This window comes from Ranitomeya imitator, chromosome 6, assembly GCF_032444005.1.
Source record: "Ranitomeya imitator isolate aRanImi1 chromosome 6, aRanImi1.pri, whole genome shotgun sequence".
In the NCBI taxonomy this organism is placed as follows: domain Eukaryota; kingdom Metazoa; phylum Chordata; class Amphibia; order Anura; family Dendrobatidae; genus Ranitomeya; species Ranitomeya imitator.
Genome location: NC_091287.1, coordinates 144,492,435 through 144,517,248, shown reverse-complemented (window position 1 = coordinate 144,517,248; position 24,814 = coordinate 144,492,435). Strand labels below are relative to the sequence as shown.

The 24,814-nt window shown below is 44.1% G+C and overlaps 1 protein-coding gene across 3 annotated transcripts in view; it reads right to left on the bottom strand.

Moving 5' to 3' along the window:
• Window positions 1-24,440, bottom strand: part of TPK1 (thiamin pyrophosphokinase 1) — a 797,936-nt gene extending 773,496 nt beyond the window's left edge. The window contains exon 1 of one of the 3 annotated variants that reach the window (XM_069730167.1): window positions 24,368-24,440. Coding sequence is in view for 1 of the 3 variants with exons in the window: in XM_069730170.1 (XP_069586271.1) it covers window positions 24,368-24,385 (18 nt within the window). In the remaining 2 variants the exon portion in view is untranslated. Of the gene's footprint in view, window positions 1-18,061; window positions 18,154-24,367 lie in introns of those variants that run through there. The other 2 variants (XM_069730170.1, XM_069730168.1) reach the window with 2 other exon arrangements.
• Window positions 24,441-24,814: the final 374 nt, after the last annotated feature.

The following is a 24,814-nucleotide window of genomic DNA, read 5'->3' as shown; positions in this document are numbered from 1 at the left end:
ACCCATTCATCTGGTGGTTGTCCATAGCAGGGTCCACTTGGGGCCTGTCCTTGTAAGGACAGGAGCTACACAGGGTTTACAGGGTAGACAGGACTTATGCCCTAGCCCGTTGCTTTTCTCCCCTGGACTGCTACTCATCACAGCCCCATTGGCTGAGAAAGATCCAAGTGTCCGTTCTGAATGGTGAGACCGTTCCATTCTTTTATATTTTGAGCACTGGTTATTTTGGGCACTTTTGTGTATATATATATATATATATATATATATATATATATATATATATATACATATATACATATATATGTGTGTGTTTGTTCGTTGGGTTCTTATATTTTAGGCTATCCTCATTAAAGGTTAAGTTTTAATAATGGTAACTCTCCATAGCTGATAGTATTAATATCCCATAAAAAATACAGGGGATGGACAGAAGATAATCAGCTAGCAACAACAAGAAATGGGGTACTAAACCACCACAGAGTATAATCCTTAATATAAATTTTATTTAGAAATATTAAAACAATGCAGACAATACAGAACATATACAAAGCTGCTGAGCATTGATGCTGGGACGCAAGCGCAAGCTGATTAGATAACATGCATAGTGCACAACAATGAAAAACCTCACAGTACATGTAAGGTGACCAGGGTGGCGCAGGGCCGCGCTTAGTAACCGGATGTTTACCCTGGTTAACATTGTAAATGTAAAAAAAAAACCACATACTTACATTCCGGTGCCTGTCACGTCCCCGGCATCCGCTTCCCCGCACTCCTCCTGCATCCTGTGTAAGCGCCGGTCGTAAAGCAGAGCGGTGACGTCACCGCTGTGCTCTGCTTTACGGCCGGCCGGCGCTTCTCGCATCTCGGCTTTAGGAAAATGGCCGCCGCGATCTCCATCTGCGCACGCGCGGCATCCCGCAGCCATTTTCCTGAAGCCCCGGGAAGCCGAGAAGTACCATCTGCGCATGCCCACCAATAAACCGTGGAATAGCGCAGATCGCGCTCTTTTCCTTCACCTGCGCACTGGATTCGCCTGTTGGGCATGCGCACACCACTACGCCACCAACGGAGATCTGGGGGAGAAACAGCGCTGTCACCACGCCCATATGACCAGACCAGCGTGAGTGACAGCCCAAAACGGCAATTTTACAAAGGTATTTCGGCAGCATAGGTGGGGAATAAAAGCTCCAAAAATACACTAATTTAAAGCACAGCTCTGCCCCTATTTAGCGCTATTTTTATATCATCTTGAAAAAACGGGGTGACAGGTTCCCTTTAATAGAGGACTGGGGGGTCTGCAATACCAAGATCGGTTATTACACTTGGGGCTATTTAGTTTGGAAAAACGAAGGCTATGGGGTGATCTTATTTTAATGTATAAGTATATGAGGGGACAGTACAAAGACCTTTCTGATGATCTTTTTAATCATAGACCTGAGACAGGGACAATGGGGCATCCTCTACGTCTGGAGGAAAAAAGGTTTAAGCATAATAACAGACGCGGATTCTTTACTGTAAGAGCAGTGAGACTATGGAACTCTCTGCCGTATGATGTTGTAATGAGTGATTCATTACTTAAATTTAAGAGGGGACTGGATGCCTTTCTTGAAAAGTATAATGTTACAGGTTATATACATTACATTCCTTGATAGGGCGCTGATCCAGGGAACTAGTCTGATTGCCGTATGTGGAGTCAAGAAGGAATTTTTTTCCCCAATGTGGAGCTTACTTTTTGCCACATGGTTTTTTTTTTGCCTTCCTCTGGATCAACATGTTAGGGCATGTTAGGTTAGGCTATGGGTTGAACTAGATGGACTTATAGTCTTCCTTCAACCTTAATAACTATGTTATTTCTTGATTGTAGATGAAAGAAATTGATACCGTGCTTCAGGATAGGCTACCAACCAACAAATGTGATGGTGGAATGCAGAAAAATAGTCTCCCAGTGAAATAACTACCAAAAGCAAATGACCTGCTTAAAGATGACCCCCCAATAAACAGATGAAATAGTAACATAGTAACATAGTAACATAGTTAGTAAGGCCGAAAAAAGACATTTGTCCATCCAGTTCAGCCTATATTCCATCATAATAAATCCCCAGATCTACGTCCTTCTACAGAACCTAAATAGTAACATAGTTAGTAAATGAAATAGTGCAAGGAAACTCCCTGCTGACACGAATAGATATGCCCAATGGAAATGCAGCCTGATCAATGTGGCATAGCGAGCAATGTAAATATGCAAAGCAGATCAGCACGGCACTGTATGATGTACTGTGCCCGTAGTTCAGATCGAACTTACCCGGGTCCCGAGATGTGGAGGATGCACAGGGCTCGAGGTATAAGGACCACCGTCAGGGTGCCTAGTGGGGCTCCTGCCAGGCGGGAAATGGGTGATGGAGTAGGGCTGTCCGCGGCCGCAGCAGAACGGCGTGGAGGTGGTCGGCGTAGAGAAAGGGAGCGCCCCGGCCAGCAGAGTCCCTGGTTACAAGCTGGAAAAAAATGGCCTGATGAAGGACTGGGTTCCTTCGAAACACGTCAGAATCTTTTTGCCCCAGCATCCCTCCTTAGTTCACGTGACGTCACGCTTTGAGCGCTTTTGTCAGCCATTTTTTTCCAGCTTGTAATCAGGGACGCCCCCGGCTGGGGCGCTCCCTGGCTCTACGCCGACCACCACCACGCCGTTCTGCTGCAGCCACGGGCAGCCCTACTCCATCACCCATTTCCCGCCTGGCAGGAGCCCCACTAGGCAATCTGACAGTGGTCCTTATACCTCGAGCTCTGTGCATCCTCCACATCTCGGGACCCGGGTGAGTTCGATCTGAACTACGGGCACAGTACATCATACATTGCCGTGCTGATCTGCTTTGTATGTTTACATTGCTCGCTATGACACATTGATCTGGCTGCATTCCCATTGGGCATATCTATTAGTGTCGGCAGGGAGTTTCCTTGCATTATTTCATTTCATCTGTTTATTGGGGGGTCATCTTTAAGCAGGTCATTTGCTTTTTGTAGTTATTTCACTGGGAGACTATTTTTCTGCATTCCACCATCACATTTGTTGGTTGGTAGCCTATCCTGAAGCGCAGTATCAATTTATTTCATCATTGCTTATTTATATGTAAGGGAGTGCCAGTGTATTTTCCTTTAAAAAACTTCTTGATTGTCGTTTTCTCTCCTCTCCTTTGTTATATCCCTGAAGAGGAAGATAGGACAAGCTCCATAGACTGTCCTTTAGAACATCAGGGAAGGCCAATAGCAAAAGGTTTTGATATCATTTATATTATACACATTTATTAACTACCATATTTTTACCAGTCCTACAGTCATGGCCAAAAGTATTGACACCCCTGCATTTCTGTCAGATAATACTCAGTTTCTCCCTGAAAATGATTGCAATCACAAATTCTTTGGTATTATTATCTTCATTTAATTTGCCTTAAATGAAAAAACACAAAAAGAATTTTAAGTCCTAAAGCCAAATTGGATATAATTCCACACCAAACATAAAAAAGGGGGTGGACAAAAGTATTGCCACTGTTCGAAAAATCATGTGATGCTTCCCTAATTTGTGTAATTAACAGCACCTGTAACTTACCTGTGGCACCTAACAGTTGTTGGCAATAACTAAATCACACTTGCAGCCAGTTGACATGGATTAAAGTTGACTCAACCTCTGTCCTGTGTCCTTGTGTGTACCACATTGAGCATGGAGAAAAGAAATAAGACCAAAGAACTGTCTGAGGACTTGAGAAACCAAATTGTGAGGAAGCATGAGCAATCTCAAGGCTACAAGTCCATCTCCAAAGACCTGAATGTTCCTGTGTCTACCGTGCTGTTGTGAATTCTGTGGCTGAATTCACTCCTGTGGTCACAAGTGGTACTGCAGCTTCTGGGCTTCCTCCCTCAGGTGTTCTGGTGAGCTCGTTGGCTGCCTTGTTATTTAACTCCACCTGATTCTGTCTTCCTTGCTCCTTGTCAATGTTCCAGTGTTGGATCTGAGCTTCTGGATCTTTCCTGTGGCCTGCTGCTCTGCTTAGATAAGCGCTTCTTTGCTTTTGTTGCTGTTTTTTCTGTCCAGCTTGTCTATTCGTTTTTGCTGGAAGCTCTGAGACGCAAAGGGTGTACCTCCGTGCCGTTAGTTCGGCACGGTGGGTCTTTTTGCCCCCTTTGCGTGGTTTTTTGCTTTAGGGTTTTTTGTAGACTGCAAAGTTCTCTTTGCTATCCTCGCTCTATCTAGAATATCGGGCCTCACTTTGCTGAATCTATTTCATCCCTACGTTTTGTCTTTTCATCTTGCTAACAGTCATTATATGTGGGGGGCTGCCTTTTCCTTTGGGGTATTTCTCTGAGGCAAGTCAGGCTTGTATTTCTATCTTCAGGCTAGTCAGTTCCTCAGGCTGTGCCGAGTTGCATAGGTAGTGTCAGGCGCAATCCACAGCTGCCTTTAGTTGTGTTTAGGATAGGTTCAGGTATTGCGGTCTACAGAGATTCCACGTCTCAGAGCTCGTTCTATTGTTTTTGGGTTATTGTCAGATCACTGTATGTGCTCTGATTACTGCACACTGTGTTACTGGATTGCCTACATAACACCGTGCGCAGTGTCATCAAGAAATTTAAGGCCCATGGCACTGTGGCAAACCTCCCTAGATGTGGACGGAAAAGAAAAATTGACAAGAGATTTCAATGCAAGATTGTGCGGATGTTGGATAAAGAACCTCGACTAACATCCAAACAAGTTCAAGCTGCCCTGCAGTCCGAGGGTACAACAGTGTCAACCCGTACTATCCGTTGGCGTCTGAATGAAAAGGGACTGTATGGTAGGAGACCCAGGAAGACCCCACTTCTTACCCCGAGACATAAAAAAGCCAGGCTGGAGTTTGCCAAAACTTACCTGAAAAAGCCTAAAACATTTTGGAAGAATGTTCTCTGGTCAGATGAGACAAAACTAGAGCTTTTTGAGCAAAGGCATCAACATAGAGTTTACAGGAAAAAAAAAAGAGGCATTCAAAGAAAAGAACATGGTCCCTACAGTCAAACATGGCGGATGTTCCCTGATGTTTTGGGGTTGCTTTGCTGCCTCTAGCACTGGACTGCTTGACCGTGTGCATGGCATTATGAAGTCTGAAGACTACCAACACATTTTTCAGTATAATGTAGGGCCCAGTGTGAGAAAGCTGGGTCTCCCTCAGAGGTCATGGGTCTTCCAGCAGGACAATGACCCAAAACACACTTCAAAAAGCACTAGAAAATGGTTTGAGAGAAAGCACTGGAGACTTCTAAGGTGGCCAGCAATGAGTCCAGACCTGAATCCCATAGAACACCTGTGGAGAGATCTAAAAATGGCAGTTTGGAGAAGGCACCCTTCAAATATCAGGGACCTGGAGCAGTTTGCCAAAGAAGAATGGTCTAAAATTCCAGCAGAGCATTGTAAGAAACTCATTGATGGTTACCGGAAGCGGTTGGTTGCAGTTATTTTGGCTAAAGGTTGTGCAACCAAGTATTAGGCGGAGGGTGCCAATACTTTTGTCTGGCCCATTTTTGGAGTTTTGTGTGAAATGATCAATGTTTTGCTTTTTGCTTCTTTCTCTTTTGTGTTTTTTCATTTAAGACAAATTAAATGAAGATAATACCAAAGAATTTGTGATTGCAATCATTTTCAGGAAGAAACTGAGTATTATATGACAGAATTGCAGGGGTGTCAATACTTTTGGCCATGACTGTATATGTGTGTATTCATAAAATACTGAATAGCTAACTTATTCATTTCGGAGGAATAATCAACTATTTTATAAGTAAACCCTAAACAGTTAGAAATTATAAAAACACCTTTAAAATGCTCATATAGATTGATAGATGTAGATCAGGATACCTTGATGTACTAGATTAATGAAAGGAACTACGGTAGGTATTTTCTGTGAACAGCAGCAAACAATTCATGGAAACTACCTAAAGAGCTCATGGAAAATTTGGCCAAATGTGAATACTAAACCAATTGAAGAGATTGCATACATATTATCTACACATGAAAGTAGAAATTTCAAGACTGGCATGTTCATGGCAACTTGTTAATAAAAATATTCTTATTACAATTTGGGGGTGGGGGAGGCAAAAGATGGTCTTCATGACATTTCAATAAACACTTTAAAACACAAATAAAGAGAGTAGGGTACAGTGTCTACACCATGTACTCCATAGTATCCAAACTAAGGTCCTACAAACTTCCACAGCTTGATCTTGAAAGCTGGCATCCTGGGGCCCTTCTGGTCTGAACAAAGCTCTAGCAACAAAGTGTCACATGAAGAGTAGTGAATAGGCCTCAAGCAACATACCAGCATCATGAGGGTTTAGTAGATGCCAGAGGCACCCAGGATATTTGCATTGGATTGGCGGTTGAAGAAGTTTGCAGAAACATGGCCTGGCTGCCACAGTTACTTAATCAACCTAATGATCCAGCAATAATATGTGCTGCCAACAATATGTCATTCCGTCTGTGTCACCATAAGCTCCCAAAGGAAGTGAACAGAAAAAGCACAATATTCATCATTATCTATAAAATCATTTTTTAATTAAATAATTTAATTTTTAAGATGTAAACTAAACTACAATAATAATTTTTATTTTTTATATATATAAATAACAGTAAACCAAATACCTCAGATGTGAGCTACTGATCTCTTTTAACAATGCGCGTAAACAGTTAATCCAAAATTAGCAGCACATTTGCTTAATGGTACCAAGCACCAATGGCTGCCACAGTATCGACCAGGGTCCTACACATCTTTTTGCTCATCTCTCTTATGAATTAAACATCCTGTAATGTTAGAAATGTATAAGCACATCTTGCTAAGGCTAAGTTTCAATTATGAGTTTTTGGTGAGGCTTAGACACTGCGTATATTTGCTGCACAAAAACGCAGCGTCTTACAGTTCCAGCAAAGTGGTTGAAATTTATAGAAGTCTCATGCTCACTGTACTTTTTAATGTTACGTAAAATGACCTGCAGCAAAAAAGGCATATGAGTGTAATCCGCACATAACTAAATCAGTAAAGTTGTCAAAATCAAATACTTTAAGTAATAAAAGCAAAGCAACTTTATTTAAAATATAAAAACCTACACAGAAAAGTTGAACTGCTGAGCCAAAGTAAAATTTATAATGTTTATTGGTAATAAATTAAAAAAAAAAAAAAAAAAAAAAAAAAAAAAAATCAAGAAAATATCTTAAAAATGCACAAAAAATAATGATAGCAATGAAAAACAGGAGAAACTGCCAGTGTGTGACCAGATGAAAAAAAATGAATAAAAAAATACAAAATACGTGCTAAGTCCAAACAATTGAATAAATAATATTAAGTGAAGAGCATTATTGAATGAACATATACACAATTGGTGACTAAACTGGCGTGCAGAAAAATCTAAACAAAAATTTTCTCATCATACTAAAAAAAATAATATTCACATATGCCAAAAAATGAAAACGTTGTGCATTAATTTGCAAAATTACAAAGAAAGGTTTATGCTAAACTGTCCTGTTATTAAATCCTAAATGTTCAGGGCAGACCTAGAAACAGTAAGGCTGTGTGCCCACGTTGCGTTTTTTTATGCGTTTCTGCCGTGTTTTTTGCCACAGAAGAAATGCTTAAAAACGCATTCCCATGCAATCCTATGAGATTCCGCAGTTGCTGTGCCCATCCTGTGGATTTTCCAGCTGCGGAATCGAGTAAAATCCGCAGCATGTTCATTATTTCTGCGGAATTGCCGCGATTCCGCAGCCTTAGGATTGCATTGAAACGCTCACTTTGCGCATGTGGCTATGCCCACCATGCTTAAAGTGAGCGCTTCATGTGAGGATGGTACCCAAGTCTGGAGGAGAGGAGACTCTCCTTCAGGCCCTGGGATCCATATTCATGTACAAAAAAAAGAATTAATATAAAAAATAGGGATATACCTACCTTCTGACGGCCCCCGGAGTCTTCCCGACTCTCAGCGGTCCACGTGGCGGCTTCCGTTCCCAGGGATGCATTGCGCAAATCACCTGAGATGACATCGCGGTCACGCGACCATGATGTCACAAAGGCTCTTGGCGAAAAGCATCCCTGGGATCTTTTACTATTGATGCTGCATAGGCCGCATCAATAATAAATAGTTGGTCACACTTGTCAAGCACTATGCTTGACAAGTGTGACCAACATGTCAATCACTTTTCCAAATCGCTTGGAAAACGCAAGCATTCTGCAAGCTAAAAACACTTGCTAAACGCTTGTTTTGCGGGAAAACTCATGCTAATTCCGCATGCGCTTTACCCGCGGCAGGGAGTTGCGGAAATGCTGCGGACATTTCCACAGCATTTCTACAACGTGGGCACATAGCCTAAGTGCATGTTCTGGGATAAATACCCATCAGATCCAGGATAGGTAGGTAAACAGATAATCTAAAGTGTAAATGCTGTGAAAGTACTTTGAAGCCATTAAATATCGTGCAAAAGAATAGGCATGGTAGAGGTGTAAAGTGTGCAAGTGCACACGAACCTGAATAGATGGTCACAGTGCATGCCTCAAATGCAATAACGGGCGATCAAAAGAACGTATCTGCACCAAAATTGTATTACTAACCCATTAGTGACAGAGCCAATTTGGTACTTAATGACCGGGCCAATTTTTACAATTCTGACCACTGTCACTTTATGAGGTTATAACTCTGGAACGCTTTAACGGATCCCGCTATTTCTGAGACTGTTTTTTCATGACATATTGTACTTCATGCTAGTGGTAACATTTCTTCGATATTACTTGTGATTATTTATAAAAAAAATGGAAATATGGCGAAAATTTTTAAAATTTTGCAATTTTCAAACTTTGTATTTTTATACCCTTAAATCAGAGAGATATGTCACAAAAAATAGTTAATAAATAACATTTCCCACATGTCTACTTTACATCAGCACAATTTTGGAAACAAAATTTTTTTTTTGTTAGGGAGTTATAAGGGTTAAAAGTTGACCAGCAATTTCTCATTTTTACAACACCATTTTTTTTTTAGGGATCACATCACATTTGAAGTAATTTTGAGGGGTCTATATGATAGAAAATAACCAAGTGTGACACCATTCTAAAAACTGCACCCCTCAAGGTGCTCAAAACCCACAGTCAAGAAGTTTATTAACCCTTTACGTGCTTCACAGGAACTGAAACAGTGTGGAAGAAAACAAATGAACATTTAACTTTTTTTTGCAAACATTTTACTTCAGAACCATTTTTTTTATTTTCACAAGTGTAAAAACAGAAATTTAACCACAAATTTTGTTGTGCAATTTCTCCTGAATACGCCGATACCCCGTATGTGGGGCTAAACCACTGTTTGGGCGCACCGCAGAGCTTGGAAGAGAAGGAGCGCCGTTTGACTTTTTCAATGCAGAATTGGCTGGAATTGAGATCGAATGCAATGTCACGTTTGGAGAGCCTCTGATGTGCCTAAACAGTGGAAACGCTCAAGTGACAACATTTTGGAAACTAGACCCCTTAAGGAACTTATCTAGATGTGTGGTGAGCACTTTGAATCCCCAAGTGCTTCACAGAAGTTTATAACGTAGAGCCGTTAAAATAAAAAATTGCATTTGTTTACACAAAAATTATCTTTCGCCCACAAATTCTTATTTTCACAAGTGTAACAGGAGAAATTAGACCACAAAAGTTGTTGTGAAATTTCTCCTGAGTACGTCGATACTCCATATGTGGGGGTAAACCACTGTTTGGGCGCACCACAGAGCTTGGAAGAGAAGGAGTGCAGTTTTACTTTTTCAATGCAGAATTGGCTGGAATTGAGATAGGACGCCATGTCACATTTGGAGAGCCCCTGATGTGCCTAAACAGTAGAACCCCCCCACAAGTGACCCCATTTTGGAAACTAGACCCCTTAAGGAACTTATCTAGATGTGTGTTGAGCACTTTAAACCCCCAAGTGCTTCACAGAAATTTATTAAGTAGAGACGTGAAAATAAAAAATCCTTTTTTTTCCCTCAAAAATGATATTTTAGCCTGCAATTTTTTATTTTCTCAAGGGTAACAGGAGACATTGGACCCCAAGATCTGTTGACCAGTTTGTCCTGAGTATGATGATACCCCATATGTGTGCACTGTTTGGGCACCCATCGGGGCTCGGAAGGGAAGGAGCGCTGCTTGGAATGTAGACTTTGTTGGGATGGTCTGCGGTCGTCATGTTGCATTTGCAGAGCTCCTGATGTACCTAAACAGTAGAAACCCCACACACGTGACCCCAATTTGGAAACTAGACCCCCCAAAGAGCTTATATAGATGTGTGGTGAGCACTATAAACCCCCAACTGCTTCACAGAAGTTTATAATGTAAAGCCAATGAAAATTAAAAAAACAACATAATTTTTCCACAAAAATGATCTTTCCCCCAAAAAATTTTTACTTTCACAAGGGTAACAGGAGAAATTGGACCCCAAAATTTATTGTGCAATTTATGCTGAGTAGGCTGATACCCCATATGTGGGGGGACCACTGTTTGGGCGCATGGCAGAGCTCGGAAGGGAAGGAGCTCCGTTTTGGAATGCAGACTTTGATAGAATCGTCTGCGGGCTTTATGTTGTGTTTGCAGAGCCCCTGATGCACCTAAACAGTAGAAACCCCCCACAAGTGACCCCATTTTGGAAACTAGACCCCCAAGGAACTTATCTAGATGTGTGGTGAGAACTTTGAATGCCCAAGTGCTTCACAGAAGTTTATAATGCAGAGTCGTGAAAATAAAAAATATATTTTTTTCCACAAAAAAGATTTTTTAGCCCCAAAGATTTTATTTTCACAAGGGTAACAGGAGAAATTGGACGCCAAAAGTTGTTGTACAAATTATGCCGAGTACGCTGATGCCCCATATGTGGGGGTAAACCACTGTTTGGGCACACGGCAGAGCTCAGAAGAGAGGGAGCACCATTTGACTTTTTGAGCGCAAAATTGGCTGTCATATTTGGAGACCCCCTGATGTAACTAAACAGTGGAAACCCCCCAATTCTAGCTCCAACCCTAACCCCAACACACCCCTAACCCTAATCCCAAACAGATCCATAATCCTAATCACAACCCAAACGATAATCACAACCCTAACCCCAAAACAACCCTAATCTCAACCCTAACCATAACCCTAATCAAAACCCTAAATCCAACACACTCCTATTCCTAATCTCAACCCTAACATCAAACCTAACCCTAATCCCAATACACCCCTAACCCTAATCCCAACCCTAACCCCAAATGTAACCCTAATGCCAACACTAACCCTAATCCAAACCCTAACCCTAATCCCAACTCTAACCCTAACTTTAGCTGCAACCCTAGCCCTAAATTTAGCGCCAACCCTAGCCCTAACTTTAGCCCCAACCCAAACCCTAGCCCTAAATTTAGCCCCAACTCTAACCATAGCCCTAACTTTAGCCGCAATCCTAACCCTAGCAGAACCCTAAGGCTACTTTCACACTTGCGTCGTGAGGCAACCGTCGCAATCCGTCGTTTTGAACAAAAAACGGATCCTGCAAATGTGCCCGCAGAATGCGTTTTTTGCCCATAGACTTGCATTGCCGACGGATCGCGATGGATGGCCACACGTCGCATCCGTCGTGCACTGCATCCGTTGTGTTTTGATGGACCGTCATCACAAAAAAATCATTCAATGTAACTTTTTTTGTATGTCGCGTCCGCCACTTCCAACCGCGCATGCGTGGCCGTTACTCCGCCCCCTACTCCCCAGGACATAGACTGGGCAGTGGATGCGTTGAAAAACTGCATCCGCTGCCCACATTGTGCACAATTTACACAACGTGCGTCGGGCTGACGCATTGCGACAGCCCCGTACCGACACAAGTGTGAAAGAAGCCTAACTATAGCCCTAACCCTAAATTTAGCCCCAACCCTAATCCTAAATTTAGCCCCAGGGACACCGGTAAGTATAACAGGGTCCCCGAATCCCCCTATTTCTCTGTCCTCTGATGTGCGATCACATCAGAGGACAGAGAATGACACATTGCTTTTTTTTGCGGCCGCCGGTAAACAGTTAATTACCGGCGATCGCAAAACAGGGGTCGGTAAAAACCGACGCCGATCATGTTCTTTAGGGTCTCGGCTACTCCCGGCAGCTGAGACCCCAAAGATCTCCTGGGTGCCGGCCGGCGGGCACACTGCGCCCGCCATTTTTTGGCCAGAACAAGATGGCGGTGCCCATCGGGAACCACGAGTAGCACCGGGGAGACAGGTGAGAATCGAGGGGCGATCAGGGACCCCATTTCTCTGTCCTCTGATGTGCGATCACATCGAAGGACAGAGAAATTAAATGGGAAATCGCATTTTGTTTTTTGCGACCGCCGGTAAACGGTTAATTACAAAAAAAGGCCCTAGACATGTTTGGTGTCTATGAACTTGTAATAACCTGGAGAATAATGATGGCAGGTCAGTTTTATCATTTAGTGAAACTAGCAAAAAAGTCAAACAAAAAACAAGTGCGAGATTGCACTTTTTTGTTGCAATTTCACCACACTTTGAATATTCTTTCCCGTTTTCTAGTACCCGACATGGTAAAACCAATGATGTCGTTCCAAAGAACAACTCATCCTGCAAAAACTAAGCCCTCACATGGCCATATTGACGGAAAAAAACAAAAACAAAAAAAGTTACTGCTCTGGGAAAAAGGGTAGCGAAATACGAACACGCAAAAAAAAGAAAAAAAGCTCTGGGGGGTTAAGGGGGTCAATCTTTATTTTCAGTTTTGAGTTAATGATGTGCTCGTGCTCTGGGGCGGCCTGTGCTTCATGTGGTGCTCTGCTTAGTTATTAAGTCCGTGACCTGCTCTAGTTTACATAAGGAATATTATATATACGTATTGAAAAAAAAGAAAAAAAAAAAAAGAAAATCCCATTCTACAGGGCAGAAGCCAGCCATGGCACCTGCGCTACAGCAAAATCGTAAATGTACTGTGTATATAATTAATATGTTTGAGGTTGCCCAGATATTCCAAAAGGATTTTTTATTTAATTTGAAAATGGCACCATCCAATAACTGCTACTGCACAGGCGTCCCTCTTGATGGTGAAAGCAAAAATAAAAATTTCCTCCTCCAAGATGACGCCCCACTTGTGCAGTAGCAGCTTTCGCTGATAGCTGCTACTGCGCCGTCATCTTTGAGGAAATTTTTTTTTCTTCTCTAGCAAGATGATGCTGCCGGCACATGAGCAGTGGCAGCTATTAGATATCGCCGATAGCTGCTACTGCGCAGGCGCCGCCATCTTGGAGGAAAGTTTCTTTCCTTCTCTAGCAAGATGGCGCAGCCGGCGCATGTGCAGTAGCAGCTATCGGAACACTGATAGCTGCTATTGCACAGGCGACATTTTCAAATTGTTTTTTTTTTTTTTTAATATCAGGATTGTGGCAGTTACAATCAGGGATTAGAGAGCGAGTTCCGTGAAACTCAGAGAGTGTCCTATTCTGACCTAATTTATGGATCAAACGTGGCAACTGAAGCCTTTGCGGACTGCAGTTCAACACATCTGCACCTCAAGGATCTGATGCTTACACCTATCTGTCAAAAAATGAAGAAAATATATTGAAATCAACTAGAGTGACAGCAAGAAAAAATAAAATAAGAAGTCTATTTGTTTCAGGTAGTAACGGGCAGGATTTGTGAATCTATCCTTACAAAGACTTCCTCTTGGGTTTTAAGAGGTTAAAATGTAAAAACAAAAAGGGATTTGAAACTTAGGTATGCCATTTTCGATCTTCAATTCATTGCAGTTGCCATCTACTTTTTTGCTGGATTACCAGCTGAAGTACTCCAAGTCATTGGGGAGCAAAACTTGGCTCTGTTATCTCATGGATATCAGGGGAAATCATTGATCTCAGTCATCCTGTTAGAATATTGTTCTGCCTTATTCAGCAATGCCATTCTGACTGACATTTCAATTACTAACTATTTTGCAAAGAATGCCCGGCCATGTTATATGTCCATCAGTCTAATAAAGTCTACAACTGTTGTAGACAAGGTGGCGATATATGCTAGGGGCAATTAGAAGGCATTTCCTATACTTGTCTTTAGACAAGGTTTTTCAATGTGTCTTTTATTCACCTGGGAGTCCAACTATTATTACTTTAGTGAAGAAACCAAAGAATCCAAAGTGTTATAAAGAACAGACAGCCAATAACAGGCTCACAGCATATTATTATTATATGTTTATTACCACGACAGTGATGTATTTCTGTGCAAATCAACACACGAGTCAAAAGAACTGTCTGGTTAAGAGAAAGGGGGTTTTCCAAATTTAACTTTCTTGCAGTTAACAACTAACCAAACTGATTACAGAAATGTATGCAGAATGTGTAATCTTTAATCCACCATGGTCGGCAGTCTATGGCACTCGTGAAGATTTCAATCATTGCATGAATAATCAAATCACATGAATGAGGATTGTGCTAATTTGGCAAGTAATTGTGGGCATGCTTACATAACATGTTAATAGCCTTGAATAAGTGTTCTAACAAACGCTTGTTTTCGATTATGGACTACCGTATATACTCGAGTATAAGCCGACCCGAGTATAAGCCGACCCCCCTAATTTTGCCACAAAAAACTGGGAAAACTTATTGACTCGAGTATAAGCCTAGGGTGGAAATGTAGCATTTACCGGTGAATTTCAAAAATAAAAATAGATCATTATTTCCCCATAGCTGTGCCTTATAGTGCTCTGCACCGTTCATATTGCCCCATAGATGCTGCACAGATGCCCCATATAGTGCTGTGTGCCGTTCATACTGCCCCATAGATGCTGCACAGATGCCCCATATAGTGCTGTGTGCCGTTCATACTGCCCCCATATAGTGCTGTGTGCCGTTCATACTGCCCCCATAGATGCTGCACAGATGCCTCATATAGTGCTGTGTGCCGTTCATAATGCCCCCATATAGTGCTGTGTGCCGTTCATACTGCCCCCATATAGTGCTGTGTGCCGTTCATACTGCCCCCATATAGTGTTGTGTGCCGTTCATACTGCCCCCATATAGTGCTGTGTGCCGTTCATACTGCCCCCATATAGTGCTGTGTGCCGTTCATACTGCCCCCATATAGTGCGGTGTGCCGTTCATACTGCCCCCATGTAGTGCTGTGTGCCGTTCATACTGCCCCCATGTAGTGCTGTGTGCCGTTCATACTGCCCCCATATAGTGCTGTGTGCCGTTCATACTGCCCCCATATAGTGCTGTGTGCCGTTCATACTGCCCCCATATACAATGCTCTGCGCCGTTCATACTGCCCCCATAGATGCTGCACATAAATCTGTGCTGCCGCTGCTGCTGCTGCAATAAAAAAAAAAAAACACATACTCACCTCCCTTGATTGCAGCTCCCAGCGTCCGGTCCCGGCGCCTCCATCTTCCCGGTGTCTCTGCTCTGACTGATCAGGCAGAGGGCGCCGCGCACACTATATGCGTCATCGCGCCCTCTGCCTGAACAGTCAGAGCGCAGACGCCGGGAAGATGGAGGCGCCGGCCGGGAAGATGGAGCGACGCCCGGCGGCTGGAACGCGGACAGGTGAATATAACATACTTACCTAGTCCCAGCGATCCTCGCGCTGTCCCTGCCTTCCTCCCCGTCTTCTGTGCTGCAGCATCTTCCTGTCAGCGGTCACCGGCACCGCTGATTAGAGAAATGAATAGGCGGCTCCGCCCCTATGGGAGGTGGAGCCGCTTATTCATATCTCTAATGAGCGGTCCCACGTGACCGCTGAAGAGGGGAAGACGCTGCAGCACAGAAGACGGGGAGGAAGGCAGGGACAGCGCGAGGATCGCTGGGACTAGGTAAGTATACCTCAGCGCCCTCACCCCCTCACCTGCCGACCCCACCGCTACCGTGACTCGAGTATAAGCCGAGGGGGGCACTTTCAGCCCAAAAATTTGGGCTGAAAATCTCGGCTTATACTCGAGTATATACGGTAGTTTAAATGGGCATTTACGCAGGATACATGTGTCTCTCAACACCCTATGTAGCTACTCTGACACCACATTTTGGAGGATGGCTGCTTTCCGCAGCCTGAATGCCTTTTGCAGACTATAATACGCACTTTTCCCCCAAAAAAATATTTGGAGGAAAGTGGGAGGTGCGGCTTATAGTCCGGATGTGGCTGTATCGGTGGAGGGGGGTCAGGTTGGCGTCGTTATAATAAATAAAATGATACCTTGGTTGATGAAGTCTGTTTTGTGGTTGTTGTTTCTTAATCTTTATTTTCAGTTTTATGTTAATGAGATTCTCGCGCCCTAAGGCGGAGTTGGTGTATGTGGTGCTTTGATTAGATACACTGCTCAAAAAGATAAAGGGAACACAAACAACAGATTATAACTCCAAGTAAATCAAATTTCTGTGAAATCAAACTGTCCACTTAGGAAGCAACACTGTTTGACAATCAATTTCACATGCTGTTGTGCATATAGAATAGACAACAGGTGGAAATTATTGGCAATCAAGACACACTCAAAGGAGTGGTCCTGCAGGTGGGGACCACAGATTACATCTCAGTCCCAATGCTTTCTGGCTGATGTTTTGGTCACTTTTGAATGTTGGTTGTGCTTTCACACTCGTGTTAGCAGTAGACGAACTCTACAATCCAAACAAGTGGCTCAGGTAGTGCAACTCATCCAGGATGACACATCAATGCGAGCTTTGGCAAAAAAGTTTGCTGTGTCTGTTAGCGTAGTGTCCTAAGGAGCCGGCGGCAGCGCTTGCTTTTGATTAAGTTACATGCTTTTTTCAAACACACACATTAGTATATTCATTATGCATACTAGGGGGCAAGTCACTGAGGGATCAGTGACCTGTCAGCAGTCTGCATTATAAATATCTAATCAGAGAACCACATACATGAACCCCGCCTTAGAGGACGAGAATCTCGTTAACACAAAACTGAAAATAAAGATTAAGAAAAACAAGACGGATTTTATCAACCACGGAATCATTTCATTCAGTACCCATACTCACCCATAGTCCTTACCACCTTTATGCACTGAAGCTGGTGGCGGGAGGTGGGCGGGACTATGGAAGTGGAGAGCAGTGATTATTCATTTTCCATAATAGCGGACACAAGTGCAGCCACATCTGCTGGCTTCCTGCAGCAGTTGTCCGCTATTAAAGGGAACCTGTCACCCCAAAATTCGAGAATGAGCTGTGGCCACCGGCATCAGGGGCTTATCTACAGCATTCTGTAACCTGAAACGTAAGAATAACGAGTTAGAGGCGCCGGGCCTCTCTGACCTTTCCCGTACGCCACAGGCCGCCCTGGAGCATGAGAGAATCATTAACTGAAAACTACGGAAAAAAAAAAGATTAAAGGGAACCTGTCACCCCCTCAGGCGTTTGTAACTAAAAGAGCCACCCTTGTGCAGCATTAATGCTGCATTCTGACAAAGTGGCTCTTTTAGTTATGCTCCCTGCATACGCTGAAATAAACGCTTATAAAATGTGCCCCCTGATACCGTGAAATCGTCCCAGGACAGTCTTTCCCCCCCCCTAATCAGACGCAGCACAGCTGTCACTCCGGGCGCCGCCTCCTCTTCCTTCATTATCGAGGGGGGTGACAGGTTCCCTTTAAAACAACTAACACAAGACAGACTTCATCAACCAAGGTATCATTTTAATCAGTATAATGGCGCCGACCTGACACTGTCTGCAGGTTACGGTGCACAATCCTGCTGACAGGTTCACTTTAAAGACACTGCTGGATGGGTTTGGGGCTTTATAGGCATCTATTGTGAGCTGCACTATAAAGGCATCAAATGAAGGGGAAAACACATAAAACCACAGCAAGCACTGAATAATCAGGTAAGATTAATATTGCATATTTGTGATATCTACGTTTTTCTTTTTTAATAAATTTGCAAAAATTAATACATTTCTGGGGGGGGTTCGTCAAGATGGGGTGCAGTGTATACATGAGAAAAAAAATGAACTTTTATGAAAATGGCTGCAATGAAACAAAGAGTGAATAAATTATAGGGGTCTGAATACTTTCCATACTGACCGAAGAGCTCAGCCAGGGGCAGAATTTTTAATTGAGCTGGTACATCTGTCAGCAGACAACTCATGATCTGCATGTGGAGTGTGGATCTGTTTCTAGAAGAAAGCAGAAATTATTTTCTAATCCTGCTCAACCCTCTTATTAATACATTGATATGAGTACATTTATTTTTAGAACACTGTCACATATTTGAAAAAACATTCCTGCAAAAAAAAACCTTTAAACACTGTAAGGTTATGTGCACACGCTGCGGAATGGTGTGCGGATTTTTCCACAATTTTTGTTTAAAAAAATTAAAAAAACAAAACAAATCACAATATTCTTACCTTCCACCGTCCCGCGCAGCGTAACTGATGCTCCCAGCAGCTAGCGTTCCCAGTAATGCATTGCAAAATGACCCGATGACGTCATCAGAGGTCATTGTAACGCAAGGCATTACTGGGAGTTTTTTATTATTTTTAACCTGGGTTGTGTTGTGTATGCGTTTTTGCAGCGGAAAACCGCTGCGAAGACGCATACACAACAGGTGTACAAAGCCTCGACGGGTCCGTCAGAAAAACGGGCCCAGTGCACCCGTTTTTTTACAATCTGCACAGGATCCGTCATTTCAACATTTTGACAGATCCTGTGCAGATTGTAAAAACAGATCTGTGAAAGAAGCCTAAGAAGCTGCTTAAAAAAGCAGGTTTTGCTGTGTTTTTATTGTCGCGTTTATGTTGTCTCTTGTGCATGTTGATAAAGTTTAGTGGCCAAAAAAACACATGCTTTAACTTCCTTAAAGGGGTTCTCCACTACTAGGACAATCCCTTCTCAAACTACATATTTGGCCCTGATAAAATAATAAGGCCCTTGCTCACCCAGTGACTGATGTGGTGTTGGGGCACCGGAGTCACATGTCATATTTGTGCTGGCGACTGTCTCTGCCTTCGGACAAACTGAACATGGTGAGATGCCGCCCCTGGCTTCCTCTTCCCGAACTTCCTCTTCATGTTTAGTTTGTCTGAAGGCGGAGACAGTGACCCCAGCAGATTTGGCGCCGTGCATCACACGTCATTCCACATCACAGCCTGGGACTGCGACTGCCAACACCATTGGAACCTGAGGAGAGTATAGGCTTTATTATTGTATCGGGGCTGAACATTTAATTTAACCCCTCAAGGACCAGGGGTATTTCTGTTTTTGCATTTACATTTTTTGCTCCCCTTCTTCCCACGGCCATAACTTTTTTACTTTTCAGTCAATATGGCCATGTGAGGGCTTGTTGATTGCAGGACGAGAAAAAGAAAATCCAAATGCGGTGAAATTGCAAAAAAAAAAAAAAAGTGGGATTTTTTATTTTTTTTACCATGTTCACTAAATGCTAAAACTGACCTACCATTATGATTCTCCAGGTCATTACAATTTCACAGACACCAAACATGTCTAGGTTCTTTTTTAACCCCTTACTGACATCGGACATATTAGTACGCCAATATCAGTATCCCCCATCTTGCCGGGGACATGTCAGATATTTTGAACAGTTGACTGTGCCCGCAATAGCCGCAGGTGGAATCGCGATCCACCCGTGGCTATTATCTAGTTGAATGCCACTGTCAAACGGATGATGGAGAATAAAAAGCTTAAAGCTTGTGGCAAACAAAAAACATAGGCATACAAATTGCATATAGCATTCAAGTAATAAAAAGGAAATTGTACTCACCAAGTACTGCAAACAAGTATTCTTTAATCCATTAGGAATGCAATCTGACAGCGGAATTTAAATGGCTCTTCTGGCAATCGTGCCAGAAATGCACGCTCCGATGACCCCCGTCACATGATCGAGGCTCATCAGTTCGTCGGCATTACAACCAGAGGTCTCCGTGAGACCCAGTGGTCGGCGCTCATAGCAGTTCAGCTACATAGAGGCGATATAAGCCGATCAAGTTGTACCAGCTTCTAGTCTCCCATGGAGAGTATTGAAGCATGGCAAAAGTAAAACAAAATGTTTTTAAAAATATAAAAAAAGTTTAAATCACCCCCCTTTTTCCCCATTCAAAATAAAATTAAAAATAATAATAATTCAAACCTACACATATATGGTATCACTGTGTTCAGAATCACCTGATCTATCAAAAAAAAAAGTCAAAAAGCCACAATTAGGCTTTTTTGGTCGCCGCGACATTGCATTAAAATGCATTAATGGTCTTTCAAAAGAACGTATCTGCACCAATATGGCATCATTAAAAACATCAGCTCGGCACGCAAAAAATAATCCCTCACCCACCCCGAGATCACGAAAATTGGAGACGCTATGGGTATCGGAAAATTGCGCACTATTTTTTTTTTTGCAAAGTTTGGAATTTTTTTTTCACCACTTAGATAAAAAAGAACCTAGACATGTTTGGTGTCTATGAACTCGTAATGACCTGGAGAATCATATTGGCAGGTCAGTTTTAGAACTTCGTGAACCTAGCAAAAAAGCCAAACAAAAAACAAGTGTGGGATTTTTTTTCCCATCTTCTAGTACAAGGCATGGTAATACCAATGATGTCGTTCAAAACTACAACTCTTCTCGCTAAAAATAAGCCCTAACATGGCCATTGACGGAAAAATAAAAAAGTTATGGCTCTGGGAAGGAGGGGATCGAAGACGCAAAACCGAAAAAAGCTCTGGTCATGAAGGGGTTAAGAAGTGAAAATGAAAAATCCAAAGTTTGAAAAAATAAATAAATAAATAGCCATTTTCCAAGACCCATGGCATGTCCATTTTTGGGATCTGGGGACAGGTAATGGCTTATTTTTTGTGCGCTGATTTGACGTTTTTATTGATATCATTTTGGTGTATATACAATCTTTTGATCGCCCATTATTGCAATGTTACAACTCCAGTATAAAAAATAACAATTTTCTCGATACGTTTTTTATAGATTGCATTAATTCCTTTTATATATTTACAGATCGGGTGATTCTGAATGCAGCAGTACAAATATGTGTATATTTCATTTTTTTTAATGGGGGTAATTTGAACTTTTATATTTTTTAAAACCTTTTTTTTGTTTACTTACATGGCAGACTAGAAGCTTTTACCATCTGATCGCTTGCTGCAGCCCTGCTCTATGTAGCAGAAATGTTCACTTGCTATGAGCAACGACCATTGGGCGTGAATGTGGAAAAGCTGCGGGCTCATCGCTGGGGCCCGCCCCAATGTTGGATATATCAGTCATTGGACGTTAAGGGGTTAAGAAGGAGTTGTCTTAGTAGTAGATAACCGCGTTAAGATTTTGGCACCAAAAACTGAATCCTTGCATTTACCCACTGTTTCCTATGGATGAAAAACCATCTGGAATCTCAGGGGAATCGGCAGGTCTCTCCCATGTGTGTGCACCAGAAGAGGCCGCTCAGCCATGGGGACCACCTCAGACCAGTCAAGTCTCTCCCTACAGGTGGGGACCACCTCGGACCAGTCAAGTCTCTCCCTACAGTCGGGGACCACCTCGGACCAGTCAGGTCTCTCCCTACAGGCGGGGACCACCTCGGACCAGTCAGGTCTCTCCCTACAGGCGGGGACCACCTCGGACCAGTCAGGTCTCTCCCTACAGGCGGGGACCACCTCGGACCAGTCAGGTCTCTCCCTACAGGCGGGGACCACCTCGGACCAGTCAGGTCTCTCCCTACAGGCGGGGACCACCTCGGACCAGTCAGGTCTCTCCCTACAGGCGGGGACCACCTCGGACCAGTCAGGTCTCTCCCTACAGGCGGGGACCACCTCGGACCAGTCAGGTCTCTCCCTACAGGCGGGGACCACCTCGGACCAGTCTGGTCTCTCCCTACAGGCGGGGACCACCTCGGACCAGTCTGGTCTCTCCCTACAGGCGGGGACCACCTCGGACCAGTCTGGTCTCTCCCTACAGGCGGGGACCACCTCGGACCAGTCTGGTCTCTCCCTACAGGCGGGGACCACCTCGGACCAGTCTGGTCTCTCCCTACAGGCGGGGACCACCTCGGACCAGTCTGGTCTCTCCCTACAGGCGGGGACCACCTCGGACCAGTCAGGTCTCTCCCTACAGGCGGGGACCACCTCGGACCAGTCAGGTCTCTCCCTACAGGCGGGGACCACCTCGGACCAGTCAGGTCTCTCCCTACAGGCGGGGACCACCTCGGACCAGTCAGGTCTCTCCCTACAGGCGGGGACCACCTCGGACCAGTCTGGTCTCTCCCTACAGGCGGGGACCACCTCGGACCAGTCTGGTCTCTCCCTACAGGCGGGGACCACCTCGGACCAGTCAGGTCTCTCCCTACAGGCGGGGACCACCTCGGACCAGTCAGGTCTCTCCCTACAGGCGGGGACCACCTCGGACCAGTCTGGTCTCTCCCTACAGGCGGGGACCACCTCGGACCAGTCAGGTCTCTCCCTACAGGCGGGGACCACCTCGGACCAGTCAGGTCTCTCCCTACAGGCGGGGACCACCTCGGACCAGTCAGGTCTCTCCCTACAGTCCGACGTTTCAGAATAAGGCTATGTGCACACGTTGCGGATTAGCCTTAGGAATTTTTGGTGCGGATTCTGCCTCTCCTGGCAGAAAACAGACCTGCAGATTTGTCGCTTTTTTTGTGCGGATCCGCAGCGTTTTTTGTGCGTTTTTCTGCAGTTTTTACCCCTGCGGTTTTCTATAAAGGAACGGGTACAAAAACGCTGCAGATTCACAAAAAAGAATTGACATGCTACTTCTTTTAAACCACAGCGTTTCCGCAGCGGATTTTCCGCAAAGTGTGCACAGCATTTTTTTTTTTCTCATTGATTTACATTGTACTGTAAATTAATTGCGGATCTGCAGCGTTTCTGCACCTCAAAAACTGCTGCGGAGCCGCAGAGAATCCGCAACGTGTGCACATAGCCTAAACATCAGGCTCTGAGTCATGCGGTCAGTAGTCGGGCAGCATGCAGCTGGTGACAGGATCCCTTTAAGGGTATGTTCACACGTTCAGGATTTCCATCCTTTTTTTTTCCTGACTGTTTTTTAAAAAACTGCAGCTCTTGGCAGAAAACGCAGGTCCTTTTTTTGGTCCTTTTTTGGTCCGTTTTTGATGCGTTTTTTGATGCGTTTTTTGATGCGTTTTTTTGATGCAGTTTTCTAGCCAGAGTCTGTGTGTTTTCTAGGAATTTTTTTAGGGTTAAAATGGCTGAAAATAACCTAACCCTACCCCTACCCCTAACCCTAACCCTACCCCTAACCCTACCCCTAACCCTAACCCTACCCCTAACCCTACCCCTAACCCTAACCCTACCCCTAACCCTACCCCTAACCCTAACCCTAACCCTACCCCTAACCCTACCCCTACCCCTATTCTAACCTTAGTGAAAAAAAAAAAAAAAATTCTTTATTTTTTTTATTGTCCCTACCTATGGGGGTGACAAAGGGGGGGGGTGTCATTTACTATTTTTTTATTTTGATCACTGAGATAGGTTATATCTCAGTGATCAAAATGCACTTTGGAACTAATCTGCCGGCCGGCAGATTCGGCGGGCGCACTGCGCATGCGCCCGCCATTTTGCAAGATGGCGGCGCCCAGGGAGAAGACGGCCGGACGGACACCGGGACGCCGGGTGAGTATAAGGGGGGGAGATTAGGGCACGGGGGGGGCATCAGAGCACTGGGGGGGGGCATCGGAGCACTGGGGGGGGGCATCGGAGCACGGGGGGGCGGGATCGGAACACGGGGGGGGCAGCCACACTCCGCCCACGCACTTCCGCCCGCTCCCCGCACTTCCTGCTGCAGCGGTTCTGCACATGAAATCGCAGTAAAACCCGCAGATATATTTTTGATCTGCGGGTTTTACTGCGGTTTGGACCTCACAATGGAGGTCTATGGGTGCAGAACCGCTGCGGCTCCGGAAAAAGAATTGACATGCTCCTTCTTTTTTCCGGGAGCTATTCAGCGCGTCTTTTTTTTAACAATTTCCGGACCATGTGCACAGTGTGTCCTGTTTTCCATAGGGTACAGTGTACTGTACCCTGCATGGAAAACAGCTGCGGAACCGCAGCGGCAAAACCGCCGCGGTTCCGCGGTAAAAAACGCACTGTGTGAACATGGCCTTACACTGGAGTTCCTGTGTGGAGTTCCCAGCGTATATTCGTTAATAAGCTCCATATCTATCAATAGGTTACATTTCTGCCTGCATTCAGATCAATGTGTGAACCTAGCCGATACATTGTACAATCCAGGCTGCAGACAATGTAGCGGAGTGCTGGCCGACATCCTGTACACTGCACACAGCCCTGCATTCACCATCCGGGTCACAACAGAACCTGCCACATCCAGAGAGCCTGTACCTGCAGCCGGCATAACATGTGCAGCTCCGCTACTCGCTCCTCTGTCACACTGCACTCACTTCCTGGTACCGTATTACAGCTACATTCTCTGTGTGACCGTATAACTAGTAATACAAGCGCATTCTGGAAGCTGCCCTTTGTAGCTCGGCAGCACTGGACCGTAGATCATATTATTATCTTTAGTATTAGGTTTGTTTTTACAATACTTTGTGCTTATACAAATAGAAACTATGGGGGTTTTCTGATCCACTGTAGTAAATTATGTATTTGTATGCATCATAAATGTATTTTTTCAAATTAATCTCAGTATATTATAGCTTCAATAACAGTAGTGTTTCACTTAGGCTACGTTCACATTTGCGGTGCGTCGGGCGCAACCGCGGCGACGCATGCACCATGCGCCCCTATATTTAACATGGGGGGCGCATGGACATGCGTTTTGTTGCG